The 17372-nt window shown below is 41.9% G+C and overlaps 2 protein-coding genes across 5 annotated transcripts in view; both read right to left on the bottom strand.

Annotated features, from left to right (window-relative positions):
• Positions 1-199: 199 nt before the first annotated feature.
• LRRC14B (leucine rich repeat containing 14B) lies at positions 200-7951 on the bottom strand. Its single transcript, XM_084783036.1, has 2 exons — positions 4633-7951; positions 200-3300 (listed from the first exon to the last, which is right to left on the bottom strand). The coding sequence occupies exons 1-2, from the start codon at positions 5517-5519 to the stop codon at positions 2655-2657; spliced, it is 1533 nt and encodes a 510-aa protein (XP_084639162.1). The 5' UTR covers positions 5520-7951; the 3' UTR covers positions 200-2654.
• A 905-nt stretch (positions 7952-8856) lies between these two features.
• The window catches only part of LOC311598136 (uncharacterized protein), a 133798-nt gene continuing 125282 nt past the window's right edge, over positions 8857-17372 (bottom strand). For all 4 annotated transcript variants that reach the window (XM_084783038.1, XM_084783039.1, XM_084783040.1 and 1 more), the window contains 2 exons: positions 16683-16778; positions 8857-13814 (listed from right to left, as the gene is read on the bottom strand). In XM_084783038.1, the coding sequence (XP_084639164.1) occupies positions 12634-13814; positions 16683-16778 (1277 nt within the window). In that variant the 3' untranslated portion in view covers positions 8857-12633. The remainder of the gene's footprint in view (positions 13815-16682; positions 16779-17372) is intronic.

Genomic DNA, 17372 nt, shown 5'->3' with positions numbered 1-17372 from the left:
ATATTTGTCATTTTAAAAGTAATAGTGTCCCTTTACTTGTGTGACTCTTTATTATTCTTTCAAGATAGAGTCTTGCTGCATAGCCCAGGTAGGCTTCATATATGCAGTCTTCCTACCCCCACTCCCAAGTGCTGGCATTACAAGTATGAATCACAACTCTTGGATTGATCATTTTACATGTATTGTCACAGTTTTTAACATTACTTACACACAGCTTATATGAGTTGACCCTTACTCTGGTTTTATGAGCTATGTACTATTATTTATCTTGTAAATGGTAATTTCTAAAACTACCTAGGTTCTATGACTCGCCATGGTTTTCTAAGACTCTACCTGTGGTTGCCCTTAGCAACTAAGAGCTAATATTTATTAATAGCAAAAGAGATTTAAAAAAAAACCAGCAGTGAACAGCAGTAGAACCAGTCTAGAGGGAACCAGGTGGAGCCTCTGGAATCACAGGGAGCATTCATTAGTTCAGGGGCGTGACTAGGAACATGACAGGTTCACAGAAAAGCTCACCGGAAACTATCAAGATTTTGATGGGATGAGAGCTATTCCTGTGACCTTTCTATCTACCCACAAGAAGGCAAGTGGTAGACATCACTGAAAGCCTGCGAGCAGTTTAGGTGTGGTGAGCCACTTACTAGCATCCAGGTTCCCAGACACCTGTTAGGGATTAGTCTTGTGAGACGATGCAGAATGCAGTCTGTTACATGAGCGTTTCTACAAAGCCTTATTTTCTGGAGCATGGGGATCTGGAGCCATGATTCAGAAAAAGTAATCTGCCTAGGTCATGGGTAGTATTTTGTTGGAGTGGGTCTGAGTTGGGTGTCTGATTCCCAGAACTGGGAACCTGTATGTGGTTATTTGTCAGTGGCCATTGCAGGAAGTGAATAAAGTGGTCAGTTTATGATGTTCAAATCCTGTTTTCCACTCTGCATTTCTTTCTGTGTAAAAATATGACAAATTTCAAAATACTTACCCAGAAATTCAGTTGTTGGATGATTATGAGCACTGGGGCTCATGTTTTATGTTCCACATTCAGTTCTCAGAGCCATCCTGGCAGAGTTGGCAGCAGGCTCTCTCAGCCAAAGCCAGCTCTTGCCAGCTTCATTTATAGCTCTTCTGGTACATCTTAGAAACTGTTTTTTTCTAAATTGTGTTTCCTAACGCCTTTAGATCCTTGAAGGAAACGGCTTAGGATGTAGTTTCTGTTACTCCACTAATCTGCCCATATGACCTTGGACAGACTGTTTCATGGTTTTCTCTAAGACGTATCTTCTGTGGGAATCACATCAACTGTTTGTTGTTTGTGGCATGGCCACCTTCCATCCTAAGTCTGCCTTCTGTGTTTTTTAAACTGAAATTGTTGGTAACGCGTTTTTATTGCTGATCAGGGGTCAAATGGAAGTACCTGGTATGGAAACAGATCTAGGGGAGGAGAGAGTAGGAGGACCTGGGAAGGCTTACCTGTGGAAGAAGGTATCACCGGCGGACTTGGAAGGGAGAAGCACTTATGGAGAGGGCTCACATGGACCACAAACTGGAGTCAAGTGTCAGACCCTTGGCTGGTACATAGATAGTTACAGAGCTAAGTTTGTTACTTCTGTCACAAGAGAATTATTTTCATAATTTAAACTTAAAAATTCAGATAAGTGAAATAAACTATACATACGTTAAGCCACACTCCTGTTTTATTAGCATTTAATTAATTGGCAAATCAATCATTTTCCAAATGGCAAAAGCAGGTACTGGAAATGAAGTCTAAACAGGTCTTCCTCATGCAGCGATTTGTTCTTCAAAGGAAATGCAAAGGGCCAGGCCGCCCCATTCTGAGGAGTAATGATTTGGGTGCATTACAACCATGCTGTCATCCACAAAGCTCATGCTTGAAAACTGTGTAACTGAGTCACAACAAATTTCACAAAATTCTCAATGTCATAAGTTTATAACTGTGTGATAGACTGCGCTCGCTCTTCCTTGTGGCTACATGTATTGTTCAGGTTGGACATACCTGTCTTAGGGGCAGGATATGCCAAGAAACACTGGGCGCATTTCAGCAGCTAGACATCCTCAGTCACCAAAAGATGGTGCAAACCTGCTTTGATTGGAAACATTTTTCCGCCCCCCCCCCGCCCCATCCCACACATCTCTGTGTAGGTAGATATCATCTGATAAAAAAGTATAGCAGATAGAATATAACTAAAAACCGCTAGGCTCTAGGGGAGGAGGGGCTGGTTCACTTTTATTTTCAGTGTCTATTAGTTATTTTATGGGCTGCTGCTTTTATACATTTTCTGTGATGAGTTTTCTCATTCCCTCCCCGTCATGGCGGCATCAAAGCCGTGTTGCCCCTGCTCCCTCTACATCCTGCTCTGGTGTTCACTTTCTCTACCTTCTCTACCTTGGTTCGAGGCAGCCTCCTGTCTGCTTTAGGACCCTGCTGTGCTGATACACAGGAGCGCCTCATATCTCATCTGTATATCTGGGCTCCCTCTTCCAGCATGCAGTGAATATGCCTGCAATTTTCACTAAGGAAGCCTTGTGGCAGTGATGCTGCTGGTGACAAATGGCTGAGCCTGAACATCTGGTCCAGAACTGACCGACCTCAGGGCGCTAAAAATGCACAGCCTCTGATGCCATGATTCCGGGGCCTACTCCATTTGTTCTAGCGCCCTGGAAAAGTTTGCCAAAGCAGTTTTGAAAGCTTGCAGCAAGAAAGTACCAAGTTCATTGCTGGTTTCATGAATGTCTGGGTCAAAACTTCCGAAAAGAGGCGTGGAGGCCTGGATGTCCTCCCGGTTAGCTCGGAGCAGCACTGCTCTCAGATCCTCTGCGATCATGTCGTATTTCTGCTGGTCGAATTTGGACACAGACAGCTCATCCTGGGGGTAAGTGGCTCCCTCAGGGTAGCAGTCCTTTGGCACTGGGAACTCAATGTGGCGCAGCCTCGGGAGTTCGCAGAGGGCAGTAAAAAGTCGCTGGAGAGCGCTGGCTGACAGTGGGTTCCCAAGGAACTTGAACTCCTGGAGTTGGTTGCAAGGGCTGAGGCCCAGAATCATCATGTTAACATGGTTGTCTGTGATGTTACACTCCTCTAGGGTAAGCACTCTCAGCGTTGGGGCAGCCTGGCTCAGTAGCCTGAAGAAGGCAGAAGGGTACAGATGTACCAGGTTGTGTCCACTGAGGTCCAGCACCTCCAAGTGGGCAGTGTGGTTACAGTCTGCTAAGAAGGATATGTCTTCATGGTTAAGGGCACAGTTGGCTAGGTCCAACACTCTTAGTGGTGTCTTCAGGGGGCTGTGAAGAGGCAAAAGCATCACAAATGTTAGAGGGTCCCAGGTGAGCTGGAGTTTGGGTGGAAGTGAACAATCCAACCAACTTTCTATCTTAAAAGACCACAAACTGCAGCCCACGAGGAACTCCAGCTGACACGTCATCTCACGTGGCTTATGAGTTAAGAATGATTGGTATTTTTAAGCAGAATTTAAAAAAAAAATCAAAGTAGTTTGTGACATGTGAAAGTCACATGTTTCTCCTGAAGTCAATGGCTGCTGGGCCTGCTAAGCCGTCAATAACTGAACCTAAAGTGGACCAACACCACCTTTCAAGTTGGGTAGGGAAATGACACGTGTGATCTCAGAGCAGTCTGAACACTGCCTATGGGAACAGCAAAAGGATTAGCTTGAAAGAAGCTACTGTCACTCTGTTGTCGAAAGAGCCAATCTAATTTGAGGGCTGAGAAGGGAAACTGAGCGGCCAGAATTTGGGTTCCATATCCTGAATTCCCTAGGCATCCTGTGTCAGCTGGCGGGGGGGTGGGGGGGAGGTGTGTCTCTGGAATAATGTCCCCACCCAGAGTTCATGAGAATATACATTTTTCTGGGACCCTGGACTTTTTGGGGGGAAGCATCCCCCTTACTGCCCTTGTTAAGCAAGGCAGCACGTATCGAGGTCTTGTTTGCTGCTTGCCCACACATAGTGCCACATGACAGGCTACTGCTGAGACCGTACTCTCCACATGAAACCCCCCTTGCAGTGACCCCATCACTACCTGGCAGCTGCCCTCCTGCCCGTCTTCATAGCAGAGTTGCTGAGAAGGAGACAGCGGTGCCAGGGTTTCGGGTGAGAAAAGTCCAGCGAACAGCTGACACAACCTCACTCTGCTGAGCTATGTTGCCACTTCTGACCTGGGCAAGTGTTTTAAGACACCAGTATCCGGTAATCTGTTATATACTAGTCAGTCGAAGGTGTGATTTCTGTGGTGTTTACTTTTGAGTTAGTTCCCTCTTCTTTCTCTTGCCTCTTCCTTCTTCTCCTCCTCTCTCTTCTGATGCTGAGAACTAAGGCTAGGATCCTGCTAGTGCCTCATCACTGAACTACCCTACCCACCCTTGGCTTTGTTTTTGTTGAGATAAGGCCTCTGTTTGTAGTTGGCCTCACATGCTGCTGCCTGTGCCTCCTGCGTGCTGGGGTTATGGGGAAGCCTCCTTGTCTGACTTTTGTTCATTGAAAGGAGTCTTTCAAGTTGGCTAGGTGCTCTGGTTCTTTCCTGATGGATCTTTCCTGAGGATCCCTATTCCCCAGCCTGCTCTACCCCACCCAACCTGTTCCCAGTCATCTGAGACTTACCTAAGCAATGTTTGGATCTTCCCAGTCAGTGTAGAGAAAGCTACACTTAGCTCCGTGAGCTGGTTCATCCTGCTGAGCTCCCAGGCAATAGAGGTGAGGAGGGGATCCTCCCCCTCTGGAGTTGGGGTACAGGTTGGGGGTGCATCAAATGCCTTGGTGGGCAAGGTGAGTGAGGTCAGCTGAGGGAAGCCCACCTGGGCCAGCAACTGCTGCACGTGGCCAGCATGCAAACGTACATTGTGCACTACCTCCAACTTCCTAAGCTTGCTTGGCCGAGCCAGGCCAAGCACTTGTAGGAGCTGCCCAGGGCTTAGGCTGTCTGCCCGGAGTGAAGGGCAGCAGACCTGCAGAGGGGCTGGGCCTGATGGCTTCAGGGCCCGCACCACCATATCAAAGTTGCCTTCTGTGACAAAAAGGTCAGCAAAAACTTCAATGGGGTGTCCAGCCAGCCAGGGCTGTTCCTGGAGCAGGCAGCAGGTCCTGGCCAGGACCTTGGTACGGCCCCACCTGCCTAGTGCCCTCCCACAAGGACACTGCTGCACCTGTACGTCCTGGATGCCTGTGAAATCAGCTACCCGAAGCCGGTCTCTCCCACCTAGCAGCACATGGTCAGCGAGGCCCTGCAGACAGGCCTCCAGGCAGGCCTTGCAGGCGCGATCACGCAGATCTTCCGGGTGGTCAGTGTTTGGCCCCAGCAGCGCAGCCAGCCGGAACTCCTCAAGTGGCCAGTGACTCAGCACAGCACGGGTTACTTCTGCCTGCTCTAGCAGGTAACTGGCCTTAAACAGAAGTGGGTAGAGGTTGTAGGCTACATTGTCCAGGCTCTCCTGGGCCAGCTGTGGGTGGGACACCAACGCTTCAGCAGAAATGACACGAAGCGACCTCATTGTGCCCCTGGTCAGAATGGTACTGTCCCTGCTATTCCTCCCAAAGCACGTGGGTTTTGTGCCTATTTTTAGCTGCTGCTGCTTCTAGGCTCAGGACAGAAAGTGGTAAACTGGCCCTTGTGGTCATCTGACGGCTATTTTTGGTCCTTGGGTACCAGTTTGGCTGTAACTGTGGAGACCTCTGTCTGTTTCATGGAACCCTGCTGGTGAAAGCACAGATATTTGGCTTTGTTGCCCAATGTGGGGCCAATAAGAGGTTGAGTTCAAGGTACTTACATAAGTAGCCTAAGGCTTACACTACAAATAGATATTCTGCCCAGCTGGGGCCCATCGCAGCCAATAGATCTGAGTGAAGAGAAATCCTGAGCTGTCCTTGGATGGATGAGACAACTGTCTTTGGGTGAAGCCTTTCTTTTCTTTTCTTCTTTCTTTGCTTTTCTTTCTTCTTTCCTTTCTTTCTAACTCTTTTTAGAAATTATTATGTACGCGGTGTTCTGCCTGCATGTACACCTGCACGCCAGAAGAGGGCATCAGATCACATTATAGGTGGCTGTAGCCACCATGTGGTTGCTGAGAACTGAACTGAGGACCTCTGGAAGAGCAGTCGGTGCTCTTACCCTCTGAGCCATCTCTCCAGCAAGGGTAAAGTCTTTCTTTGCCTAATATCTAGGAGTCAGAGGTGCAAGGGCCAGGATTGTTTGGGAAGGTATCTTGGACAACTCTTCAGTTTTTAAGACTACTGGCCCATGAAGCCTCACCATCTCTTACCCCCAAGGTCCTTCTTTGCATAAGAGGGAGAAAACAGTTTGCCTGAAAACCAGGTGAAGCAGGCAATGCTGCAAATAAATGCAGGTACCTATGGGCTGTGGGTTCTCAGCCGTAGCATGGGTAGGTATTGAAGAACAGCTGGATGGTGCGATCCTCTTCTCTCATTCCTGTCACCTGGGATAGGGCAACTCATTCTGGCTCCCAGGTCCCAATGGGGCCAGCTTTATAGGAGGGTCATGGTAGAGAGAGAAAGAGCAAGAGGGATAGACAGTGGCCAATCCAGGCAAATGTGCTGTCCTTGGGTGCCCCCCCCCCAGTTTTTGTGTGACCTTTGACTTCATCCTGATCCAGAGCCCTCTCTCTCCCAGAGGCTCTGCCATGGACAGGGATGGGAACATGCTACCCCAGGCACTGCCTGGTGGGCAGGATTTGTATGGAAGGTAATCCATGACAGGACTCTGCCCTCAGGTCACCACTTGCCCTCTCCCCAGTCTTGGCCTTTGAACTGATACCATGTCTGCTAAATAAGAACCCAAGACTAGTGATACCAAATATCCCTAAGGTACTTTGTCTTGATTTCGCACTTGTTTCATACATACTGCTGCAACCCATATGAATTCGTGTGTCCAACTTCCTTGTTATGTCTTGAAAATACTGTTTTCTTGTGGTCATTTAGCATCTCTGGCTCTTGCAATCTTTCCATCCCATCCCCTGTGATAATCCCCGAGACCAAGAGTGGAGGAGAGGTGATACAGATGTTCCAATTAGTGCTCAACACTCCACAGTGACGTTCTCTCTGGACTCTGACTAGTTGCGCATCTCTGTGTTAATCTCTCATCTTCTGCTAAAGGAAGTTTCTTTGATTAGAATTAACAGATGAGTAGCCGGGCGTGGTGGCAGAGGCAGGCGGATCGCTGTGAGTTCGAGGCCAGCCTGGTCTACAAAGCGAGTCCAGGACAGCCAAGGCTACACAGAGAGACCCTGTCTCGAAAAACCAAAAAAAAAAGAATTAACAGATGAACTCACCTCTGGTTGTAACTGGCACAGCCATATCTAGTGGGAACAGTGGAAGTCATAAAGCCAGCACAGCTGTTTGACAACACTCCAGCAAACCTGAGTCGAGTGATGCAATCATTGTGGTATGGTCCCCCATTTTTTGCCCTTGATCTCTCTGTGTCACACACTTGGGGAGCTTTTACTATTTGTACAACTGGGGATATTGTGTTCATAGAGTTTTTCTTATGAATCATTTACGCCCTCCCTCAGGAGCCTCAGCCTGAGCCTAAAGCCTTTAAGCATTCTCTGGAGTGGTCCTCTCTAGGAGCATCTCGCATGAAGCAATACTACTAAAACAGCTACACTACTAAAATTGATCTACAGATTTAAGGTAATACCTATAAAATTATGATGTCATATTTCACAGGGCTATGAAAACAATAAAAGAATTCTTATGGAACCAGAAAAGACCATGTATAGCTAAAACAGTCCTAAAAGAAACATAACTTACATTGAAACTTTTGCTGGACATCACAACTAGAGTTAAAAAAAGAACTTGAGGCCACTTAAGACAAGACTGATGTCCTAATGTAACACTACAGTTGGAGGAACTACAATACCTGACCTCAAAATACTACAGAGCTATAGTGATAGCCTAATACTGGCATAAAAATATACAGGTAAACAAGTGGAATATAATAAAGAACTCAGAAATTAACTGACAAAGCTATGCCTACTTACTTTAGACAAAGGTAGAAAAGCATACATTGGGGAAAAGATAGCCTAACAAATAGTATTTGCAAAACTGGATATCCACTGACAGAAAATTTAATTCATATTTTTCACTTTTGTGGCAGGCTATTTGATCACATTATGAACCCCAAGATTGTGACCTGGAAAAATCTAGTTGTGGTATGGCTCAGCCCTACCATACATAACTTTAATTCAAGGGCTGTTTATTGTAAACAAGTAATTGTGGTGTGGCTCAGCCTTAACACACACCTTTAACCCAAGAACTTTCTGTAAATAAGGCTAAATAAAGTCAACCATAGGTCAAGAGGCAGAGGAAGCAACCAGTTGACAGCGAGTAAACATAAGAAAAGTGAGTGAGAAGTCAGGAGGACAGATGGACACACCACACAGGAAGTAGAAAGGAGGGACATTGAGTTGGAAGGGTATTTAAGACAGTGTGGAGAAGGAGAAGGGCTTTTTTCTTCTGGGGCATTGGTGGAGTAGGAAGGTCAGCTGGGTGCTTTCTCTGCCTCTCTGACCTAGCAGGTTTTCACCCCAGCATCTGGCTCCTTTGTCTTCATTGGTAAAACTGAATGACTGGGATTTTGTGTTTTCAATAACACACCTTGTACAAAAGTTAACTAAAACTGATCAAAGACCTTAATGCAAAAACTGAAATTTTGTACAAAAACATAGGGAATACTCTTCAAGGTATCTGGATGGACTGACCTTTTTAACAGGACACCAACAGCATAGGAACTAGCCCCAAGTATCAACTGACAGGACTACACAATATTGAAGTTTCTTCACAGCAAAGCAAAGTCAACAGGGCATACAAACAGGCCATATGTGGTAATGTATTAGAAACATAACTTACATGGAAACTTTTGCTGGACATCACAGCTAGAGTTAATAGAAGAACTCGAGGCCACTTAAGACAAGACTGCTGTCCTACTGTGTATTCAGCCTTATAGGTCTTCCCCCAATAGACTCAAGTGTTTGAAGGCTTGACCATAGGGAGTGGCACCATTTAGTAGGTGTAGCCTTGTTGAAGTGTGTCACTGTGCAGGCAAGCTTTGAGATTCCCTATGCTTAGGCTCTTCCCAGTGTGGAGTCAGGGCCTCCTCCTGCCTGTTGACGGCAGTCCCCTTCTGCCTCCTGCTGATCAAGATGGAGAATCCTTGGCTCCTCCAGCACCCAGTCTGTCTGCATGCTGCCATGCTTCCACCATGAACTAAACCTCTGAATCTGTGAGCCAGCCTCAATCAGATTTTTGCCTTTATAAGAGTTGTCATAGTCATAGTGTCTCTGCACAGCAATAAGACAAGCCCGTTTGTTTAATGTGTCTTTAAGAGTACAATGTAGGGCTGGAGATATGGCTCAGAGGTTAAGGGCACTGGCTGCTCTTCCAAAGGTTGTAAATTCAATTCCCAGCAACCACAAGTGACTCACAACCATCTATAATAAGATCTGGTGCCCTCTTCTGGAGGGTAGGCACACATGCAGGCAGACCATTGTATACATAATAAATAAATAAATCTTAAAAAAAAAAAAAAAGAGTACAATGTAACAACCAACCTAATACCTGTCACCTTCAATTAACAGCTTCTATGCCTTTGACCTGAGTAATGCATATTTTTGCAAATAATAATAATTTGAATACAGAAAAATTAGAGGTTGAAAGTAATCTTGCATCATAAATGTTGAACACAACACGCTTGATAAACAATGGTGTTCACAGTATTGCTTATCTGGGTCAGTTGGAGTCAGTGACTTATTCCCCTGGTCAAGTGTGTTAAAGATTTCTATAAATGAGAAGAAGGGACTGGAGAGATGGCTTAGCAGTTAAAGAGCACTGATTGCTCTTCCAGAGGACCCAGGTTCAAATCCTGGCACCCACATGGCAGCTCACACATGTCTGTAACTCTATGATCTGACACCGTCAAATAGATACACATGCAGCCAAAACACCAATGGACATTAATAAATAAATAAAAATATTTCTGTAAAGTATTCTTCAATCCATCTCCCATGTGCTGCCTTCTGTGCTGTTCAATAAATACAGAACAAAGCCCTTTTGTCAGGTACATATAGACACATCCAATAGATTCACATACAGATAGAGATTCACAAGGCAGCATTCAGGTTGGCACAGACTGAGACTCATAGAAGACAGGCAGAGGATAAGAGATAGGGAGTGAAACAGAGAATTCAGATCTGAGCATGTTCTTGGTTAGGTGACACCAACAGGAAGTGTTTTTGTTTCTTTCCTTAGTGTGACACTGACACATAACTGGTGAGTCAGAATTTATTATTAATCTGTCCAAACTAACCATACCCACAGACTGGGAGAAAATCTTCATGAGCTATATTTTAGAAAGGGGCTAATACCCAGAGTTTGCAAAGAATTCCGAAATTAAATACAAAAGAAATAAAACTCTCAACAAATGGGCTAATGAATTGAATAGACAGCTTTCAAAAAAATTACAAATGGCCAATGACTATTTAAGTGTTCAGTATCCTCAGCCATTAGGGAAATGCAAAGTAAAACTGCTTTGGTATGCTACTTCCCCCAAGGCAAAATGACTACCGCCAGGAAAATGGACAGATTTTAGAGATTTGATGAAAGACCTGCCCTTATTTATTGCTGGTTTGTGTACAAATTAATATATCCATGATGGAAATCACTTTGGAGGTTTCTCAAAAGATTAAAAGATACAACTACCATATAACCCAGCTATTTCACTCTTGGATATATATGCAGAGAAATCTTTACCCTATCATAAAGAGAGCTGTGTCCCTATGTTCACTACTGCTTTATTATTTTGGGAAAAAATGGAGCCAGTCTAGTTTTCCATCAACAGAAAACTGGATAATAAAAATCTGGTAAATACAATGGGGTGCTATTCTCATCTGAAGGAAAAAAAATGAAATCACAAAATTTCCAGAAAATGGATGGACTTGTAATACAAGTGAGGTCACTCAGTCTCACAAAGAAAAACACTGACGGTTTCCCGAATATGCCAATCCTAGTTTATAATGTATGTATGTATCTATGTAAGCAAATGTAAGACTTGGTACAGTGCAGAAAGGAGAACAGGCAAGGAGAGCAGGAGATGAGAAAGGACAGAATACATGAATCATACAAGAGGATAGTAAGTAAACTGTTTTTCTAGATTTAACTGTTGCACTTTTCATGTCTGTATGTGGGTGCGCGAGTGTGCACACATGCACATGCACGTGCAATGGACAAGAAATAATGTAATTGATATTGAAAGTGTAAAATCCAAGGCTAACCTCCCTGACTTCAGAAGACCTTGGGTCTAGGCAAATGTTTAAGTGGCTATGTTAATTTATATGCATATTTTTTACTTCTAAAATTCCTTAGAAAATGTGATTTTTAATTTTTAAAATGTCCAAGCTTTATTTTTAAGAGAGATAAAACATGAAATTGGGTAGGTAGGTAGGGAACTATCTCAGAGCTATTGAGGGATGAAAAATAGAAAAAAAGAGAGAACAAAAAATTTCCAATTAAAAACAATCTTAAGCATATTTGACAAATAGAACAGTAACTCCCAAATTACTTGAAGGATATTAATACTGGTCGAATATTTCAGATTATTTCACTAATCTCTAGCAATATATAATTAAAATTTGCTATCTGTATCCTTGAGTAAAGTAGAATAATTTGTATTTGATAGACTTATATGTCATTCAATATACAACAGTGAAAATTCACTAAGAAACACTCACTTTTATTTATTATAAACAACTAAACTTCACAATCTATATTTCTAAATCTAACATATGGTCTCTGGAAAAAAAATAACTCTCAAGAACCAGTTTTGTTCTTTTGATACAATCATTTGAGATCTGTGCTTCATTCAGTTTTAAAAAGTGAGGCTCTATAGTAAATTCGGCTTTATAAAATAATCAATATCCAGTTGGGCAGTGGTGGTGGACGCCTTAATCCCAGCATTTAGGAGGCAGAGGCAAGTGGATCGCTGTGAGTTCAAGGCCAGCCTGGTCTACAAAGTGAGCTGAGAACAGCCAAGGCTACAGAGAAACGCTGTGTCAAAAACCCCCGATATTCTTACAAAGTTATCTGTAAGATTCTGATGTCTGTGATATTTCTTCCCATTATATCAATGACATCCTTAAGTTATAAGTCATCTTTAAAGCTTTTGTGACATTCCACATATTCATTGGATTTATCTCTTATAATAATTTCCTTATATTCAGTAAGATCTGAGGTGTACACAAAGGCTTGGTCATATTCTTTTTGTTTACATGTTTTGTAGTGTCAGTACTTTGCTTTTCGGAGGTATAATTATTAGACTAAATTCCTCCCAGTCATTACATGTATAAAGTTTCTACCTAATATGAAGTCACTGAAGGTTAACGAAGGTCAAGCTTCAGTTAAAGGCCATGTACCATTACTCATGTCTTCAAGGTTTCTCACCAATATAAAATCTCCTACGTTGATTATGGCATGAAGAATAAAGGATTTTACACATAGTTTAACTTGTAGGGTTTCTCTTATGTATAAAACTTTGATGTTGTAGAATTGTAAAACAATTGTTAAGCACTTTGCTTCCCACATTGCAGTTTTAGCTCCCTAGAATGTGTGGATTCTTTGGTATTGAGGAAGGGCTTTACTATTATTAAAGGCTTTGCCATAATCTTCATACTTATAGACTTTTTCTCTAGTGTGAATTCTTTGGTGTTGTTTAAGATTTGACGAACAGTTAAAGCCCTGGCCACATTTCTCACACTTGTAAGGTTTCTCTCCAGTATGAATTCTTTGGTGTTGATTAAGAGCCGAGCAATTACTAAATGCTTTGCCACATTTTTCACACTTGTAGGGTTTCTCTCCAGTATGGATTCTTTGGTGCTGAATAAGGGCTGAAAAACTATTAAAGGCTTTGCCACATTCTTCACATCTATAGGGTTTCTCTCCAGTATGGATTCTTCGATGATAATTAAGGTGTGAAGAAGAGTTAAAGGCTTTGCCACACTCTTTGCATTTGTAGGGTTTCTCTCCAGTGTGAATTCTTTGGTGGTGAGTAAGACTTGAACTATTATTAAAGGCTTTGCCACATTCTTTGCATTTGTAGGGTTTCTCTCCAGTATGAATTCTTTGGTGTTGAATTAGGGCTGAACAGTTACTAAAACCTTTGTCACATTCTTTACATTGATAAGGTTTTTCTCCAGAATGAACTCTCTGGTGTCGAGTAAGGTAAGAGACCATGGTAAAGGCTTTACCACATTCACTGCATTTGTATGGTTTATCTCCAGTATGAAGGATTTGATGACAATTAAGGTACGAAGAACAGTTAAAGGCCTTGCCACATTCTTTGTATTTGTAAAGTTTTTCACCCGTATGAATTCTCTGATGCCTATGCAGGTGAGAGGAGCAGTTAAAAGCCTGACCACACTGTTCACATTTGTAAGGTTTCTCTCCAGTATGAATTCTTTGATGCTGGGCAAGGCTTGAAGACCAGTTAAAAGCTTTGCCACATTCTGTGCATTTATAGGGTTTCTCACCGGAATGAATTCTCTGATGCTTATACAGGTGAGAAGAACAGTTAAAAGCCTGACCACACTGTTCACATGTGTAGGGTTTCTCTCCAGTATGAATTCTTTGGTGTGGGGTAAGGCTTGAAGAACAGCTAAACGCTTTGCCACATTGCTCACATTTGTAAGGTTTCTCTCCAGTATGAATTCTCTGGTGTTGCATAAGGAGTGAGTTCCGAACAAAGGCCTTGTCGCATTCTTTACATTTATAGGGTTTTGTTCCTGTTGAATAAATGAGGAGGTATCAATAAAAATGACAACTTTATATTTATAATGCTTATTGTTAACATGGATATTTTTAATTCAGTTACATTTGTATATAAAATTTACCCTCACATCAACCAGAAAATATACACGTATTTTTATACCCCACATTACTCAGAAAATACCACAGACAGAAATAACCTAAACTTCCATTGTACTGAAATGATGAAGACAATCTGGAATATACAAATATGTACTACTATCCAACCTTTAAAAGGTAATCATATACTATCTGCCATTAGGGCAACTCTTTTTTTTTTATTTTATTAATTTATTCAGATTACAACTCAACTGTTATTCCATCACTTGTATCCTCCTGTTCCTCCCTCTCTCCCACTTTCACCCTATTCCCCTCCCCTAGGTCTAAGACTGAGGGGGACCTCCTCCCCCACTATATGGTCATAGGCTATCAAGTCTCATCTTGGTAGCCTGCTTATTCTTTCTCTGAGTGCCACCAGGCCTCCCCACAAAGGGGAGGTGGTCAAATATGGGGCACCAGAGTTCATGTCAGAGTCAGTCCCTGCTCTCCACACAACTGTGGAGAGTGTCCTGTCCATTGGGTAGGTCAGAGTAGGGGTTCGATGTTTACTACTTGTTTTGTCCTTGGTTAGTGCGATAGTTTGAGCAGAGCCCCCTGGGTAGGGCAACTCTTAAAAGTGCTACGATATGTGAAATAAAACACAAGGACATATTATATAACCTCAATTACTTGAAGATTCTTTAATTTTTTTTTTTTTTTTACTTTTTATTTTTTTGTTTTTTTGAGACAGGGTTTCCCTCTTTACCCTTGGCTGTCCTGGACTCAATTTTAGACCAGGCTGGTCTCGCAGTCACAGAGATCCACCTGCCTCTGCCTCCCCAAGTGCTGAGATTAAAGGAGTGCGCCACCATGCCTGGCTCACTTGAAGGTTCTGGTAAAACTGAAGTAGAATGGTGAATGCAATAGATTGCCTGAAGACAAATGAGCACAATTTCTTTCGTAAGTATACAGCTAGTTTCAAAAGCAAAAACATTTTCTAAAAATATATTGCATAACGGTCTGGATATACTTAACTCTATTGAATATCATACTAAAAATATTTAAGGTGCTTTTATGTTATTTTTATACAATTGAAAATAAAATTGGGCTGCAAGATGGGTCAGAGGTTAGAGCGCTATCTGTTCTTCCAAAGGTGCTGAATTTAATTCTCACAAACCACATGGTGGCTCACAGCCATCTATAATGAGACTTAGTGCCTTCTTATGGCCTACAAGCACACATGCAGGCAGAATAATGTATAAATAATAAATAAGTACATCTTTAAAAGATAATAAAAGAAAATTAAATTACATTTTTAAATCTTTAAATTTGTTTGTTTGTTTATCTATTTATTTATGTGAGCTCTATCTGCATGTACACCTGCTGCCAGAAGAGGGCATCAGATCACATCATAGATGGGTGTGAGCCACCATGTGGTTCCTGGGAATTGAACTCAAGACCTCTGGAAAAGTAGTCAGTACTCTAACCACTGTGCCATCTCTCCAGACCCCAAATTAATAAATTTAAATTTATCATAAATCAACAGACATTTCAGTAAAGGCAATGTGTCTATTCATAAATAGATGATAAAATTAGCATAATTTCTATGAATACTCATTTGCCATACCAACTATCAAATATAGTATGAAGACATGGAAGTAGGTAAATAAAAACTAAATTCTATTTGAAATATAAATGTAGTTAACGGATATTTTATGGTTTTACAATGTCTTAGCTGTCATCTAATCAGAATATATCATATTATCAACTTATTTGTGAGAAAGTAGATTAGAAGAACAAATCCACAGAAAATGGAATTCCAGATAAGACAAGGGGAATCTTGAACCTAAAAATCCTGAAAGAATACTAAACAATTACTAAAACAAAAAATTCTCCCAGATATATATCCTTTTTGGCTGTGACTATAAAAACACATGCATTGTAAATCATTTACATTCAGAGTTTGAAAAAAAAAATCGTAAAAAAATACACTCACAGAGAGCTCTGAGGAGACAATTTTAATCAATGAGCATATAGATAAAATTGGAAAAGCTCTTTAGAAGTTTTTATAAGTTGTCTGAGGACTACACAGCAATGAAACATCTATCATGACGTAGGTCTTCACTGGCAAAAGGAATACTCTGGTAGTCACTATTGATACGTGCAGAGATCCGTGGAGGGGAAGAACAAGACTTAGAGTACTCGGGCTGGAAGGATGGCTCAGAGGTTTAAGAGCACCATCTGCTCTTCCGAAGGTCCCAAGTTCAATTCCCAGCAACCACCTTACAACTACCTGTAATGAGATCTGGTGCCTTCTTGTGGTGGGCAGGCACACGTGTGGGCAGGATACTGTATAAATAAGAAATAAATCTTAAAAAAAAAAAAAGACTTAAGAGTACTTAAAAGTATGATAGATAGCCACATGAGATGTCCTTGTTTGATATTAAGAAAAATAAATGGGAGGAGGGGCTGGAGGGATGGCTCAGGGGTTAAGACCACTGACTGTTCTTCTAGAGAGGTGCTGAGCTCAATTCCCAGCAACCACACGGTGGCTCACAAACATCTATAATGAGATCTGGCGCCCTCTTCTGGCCTGCAGGTGTGCATGCAGATAGAGCAGTCACACAGAAAATAAATAAATAAATGTTTTTAAGAAAGAAAGAAAGAAAGGAAAAGAAAAAAGAAATGGAGACTCCTAGAAATTATTTCCATGAAACAGCTTATCAATCCACATTTTAAAAGCCTGGCATTCTTTTGGGTTTTTGGGCCTCTCACCTGCGCCCTCTCGTTCATACATTTCTACATACCTGGGAATACGGCCACTATCGCTTGTTGTTTCACATTCCAGGGTTGTTTTCTTTGTTCAAGAAATGTGACCAGATGTGGCTTAGAGAAAGCAAGACCTGTTTGTATAAAAATGAAGCATGATACTCTATGTCAGTAGCATTTCTATCCTAGTATTGTGCTTATAAGGAATGAGGACATAATGAAAGCTTGTTTAAAAAAAAATAATAAAAGAATACTTTTCTAAATGTTCCCTGATAAAAGTATTAGAATATGTAGGAAAAGTTAAAGGGTGTGTCGTTTTACTTTAAGATGTGTGTGGTATGTCTCATTCAACTGAATTTCTAAAATTACTACTAGAGTAAAGGATTCATAATTCAAAACAAAACAGGTTAAAATAGAATAATTATAATAAAACTTATCTAAACTATTACCAGCCACTCCTCTATTTTTTCCTTAAAAGCAGAAATATGAAATTCATTGATATAAAGCGTTAGCTCCCATGAGATTGTTATGGCACGATCGATGGTTTCTTTTCTAATGTTAATTATTTTGCTCCCCAGGGTCTGCTTGCTGTCTTTTCCGAGCAGTCCCTCACGTATACCCAAATGTTGCTGTGTAAGCTTGCCTCCAAATAATCTGTTTGACCAATAAAATGCCTACACCTGGGCAGGGCAAAAGAGAGATAGGTGCAGCTAAGAATTGCAGGATTG

Source organism: Acomys minous (genome assembly GCF_964271855.1).
Source record: "Acomys minous genome assembly, chromosome: 5".
Classification (NCBI taxonomy): Eukaryota; Metazoa; Chordata; class Mammalia; order Rodentia; family Muridae; genus Acomys; species Acomys minous.
This window is presented reverse-complemented; position numbering and strand designations above follow the sequence as displayed.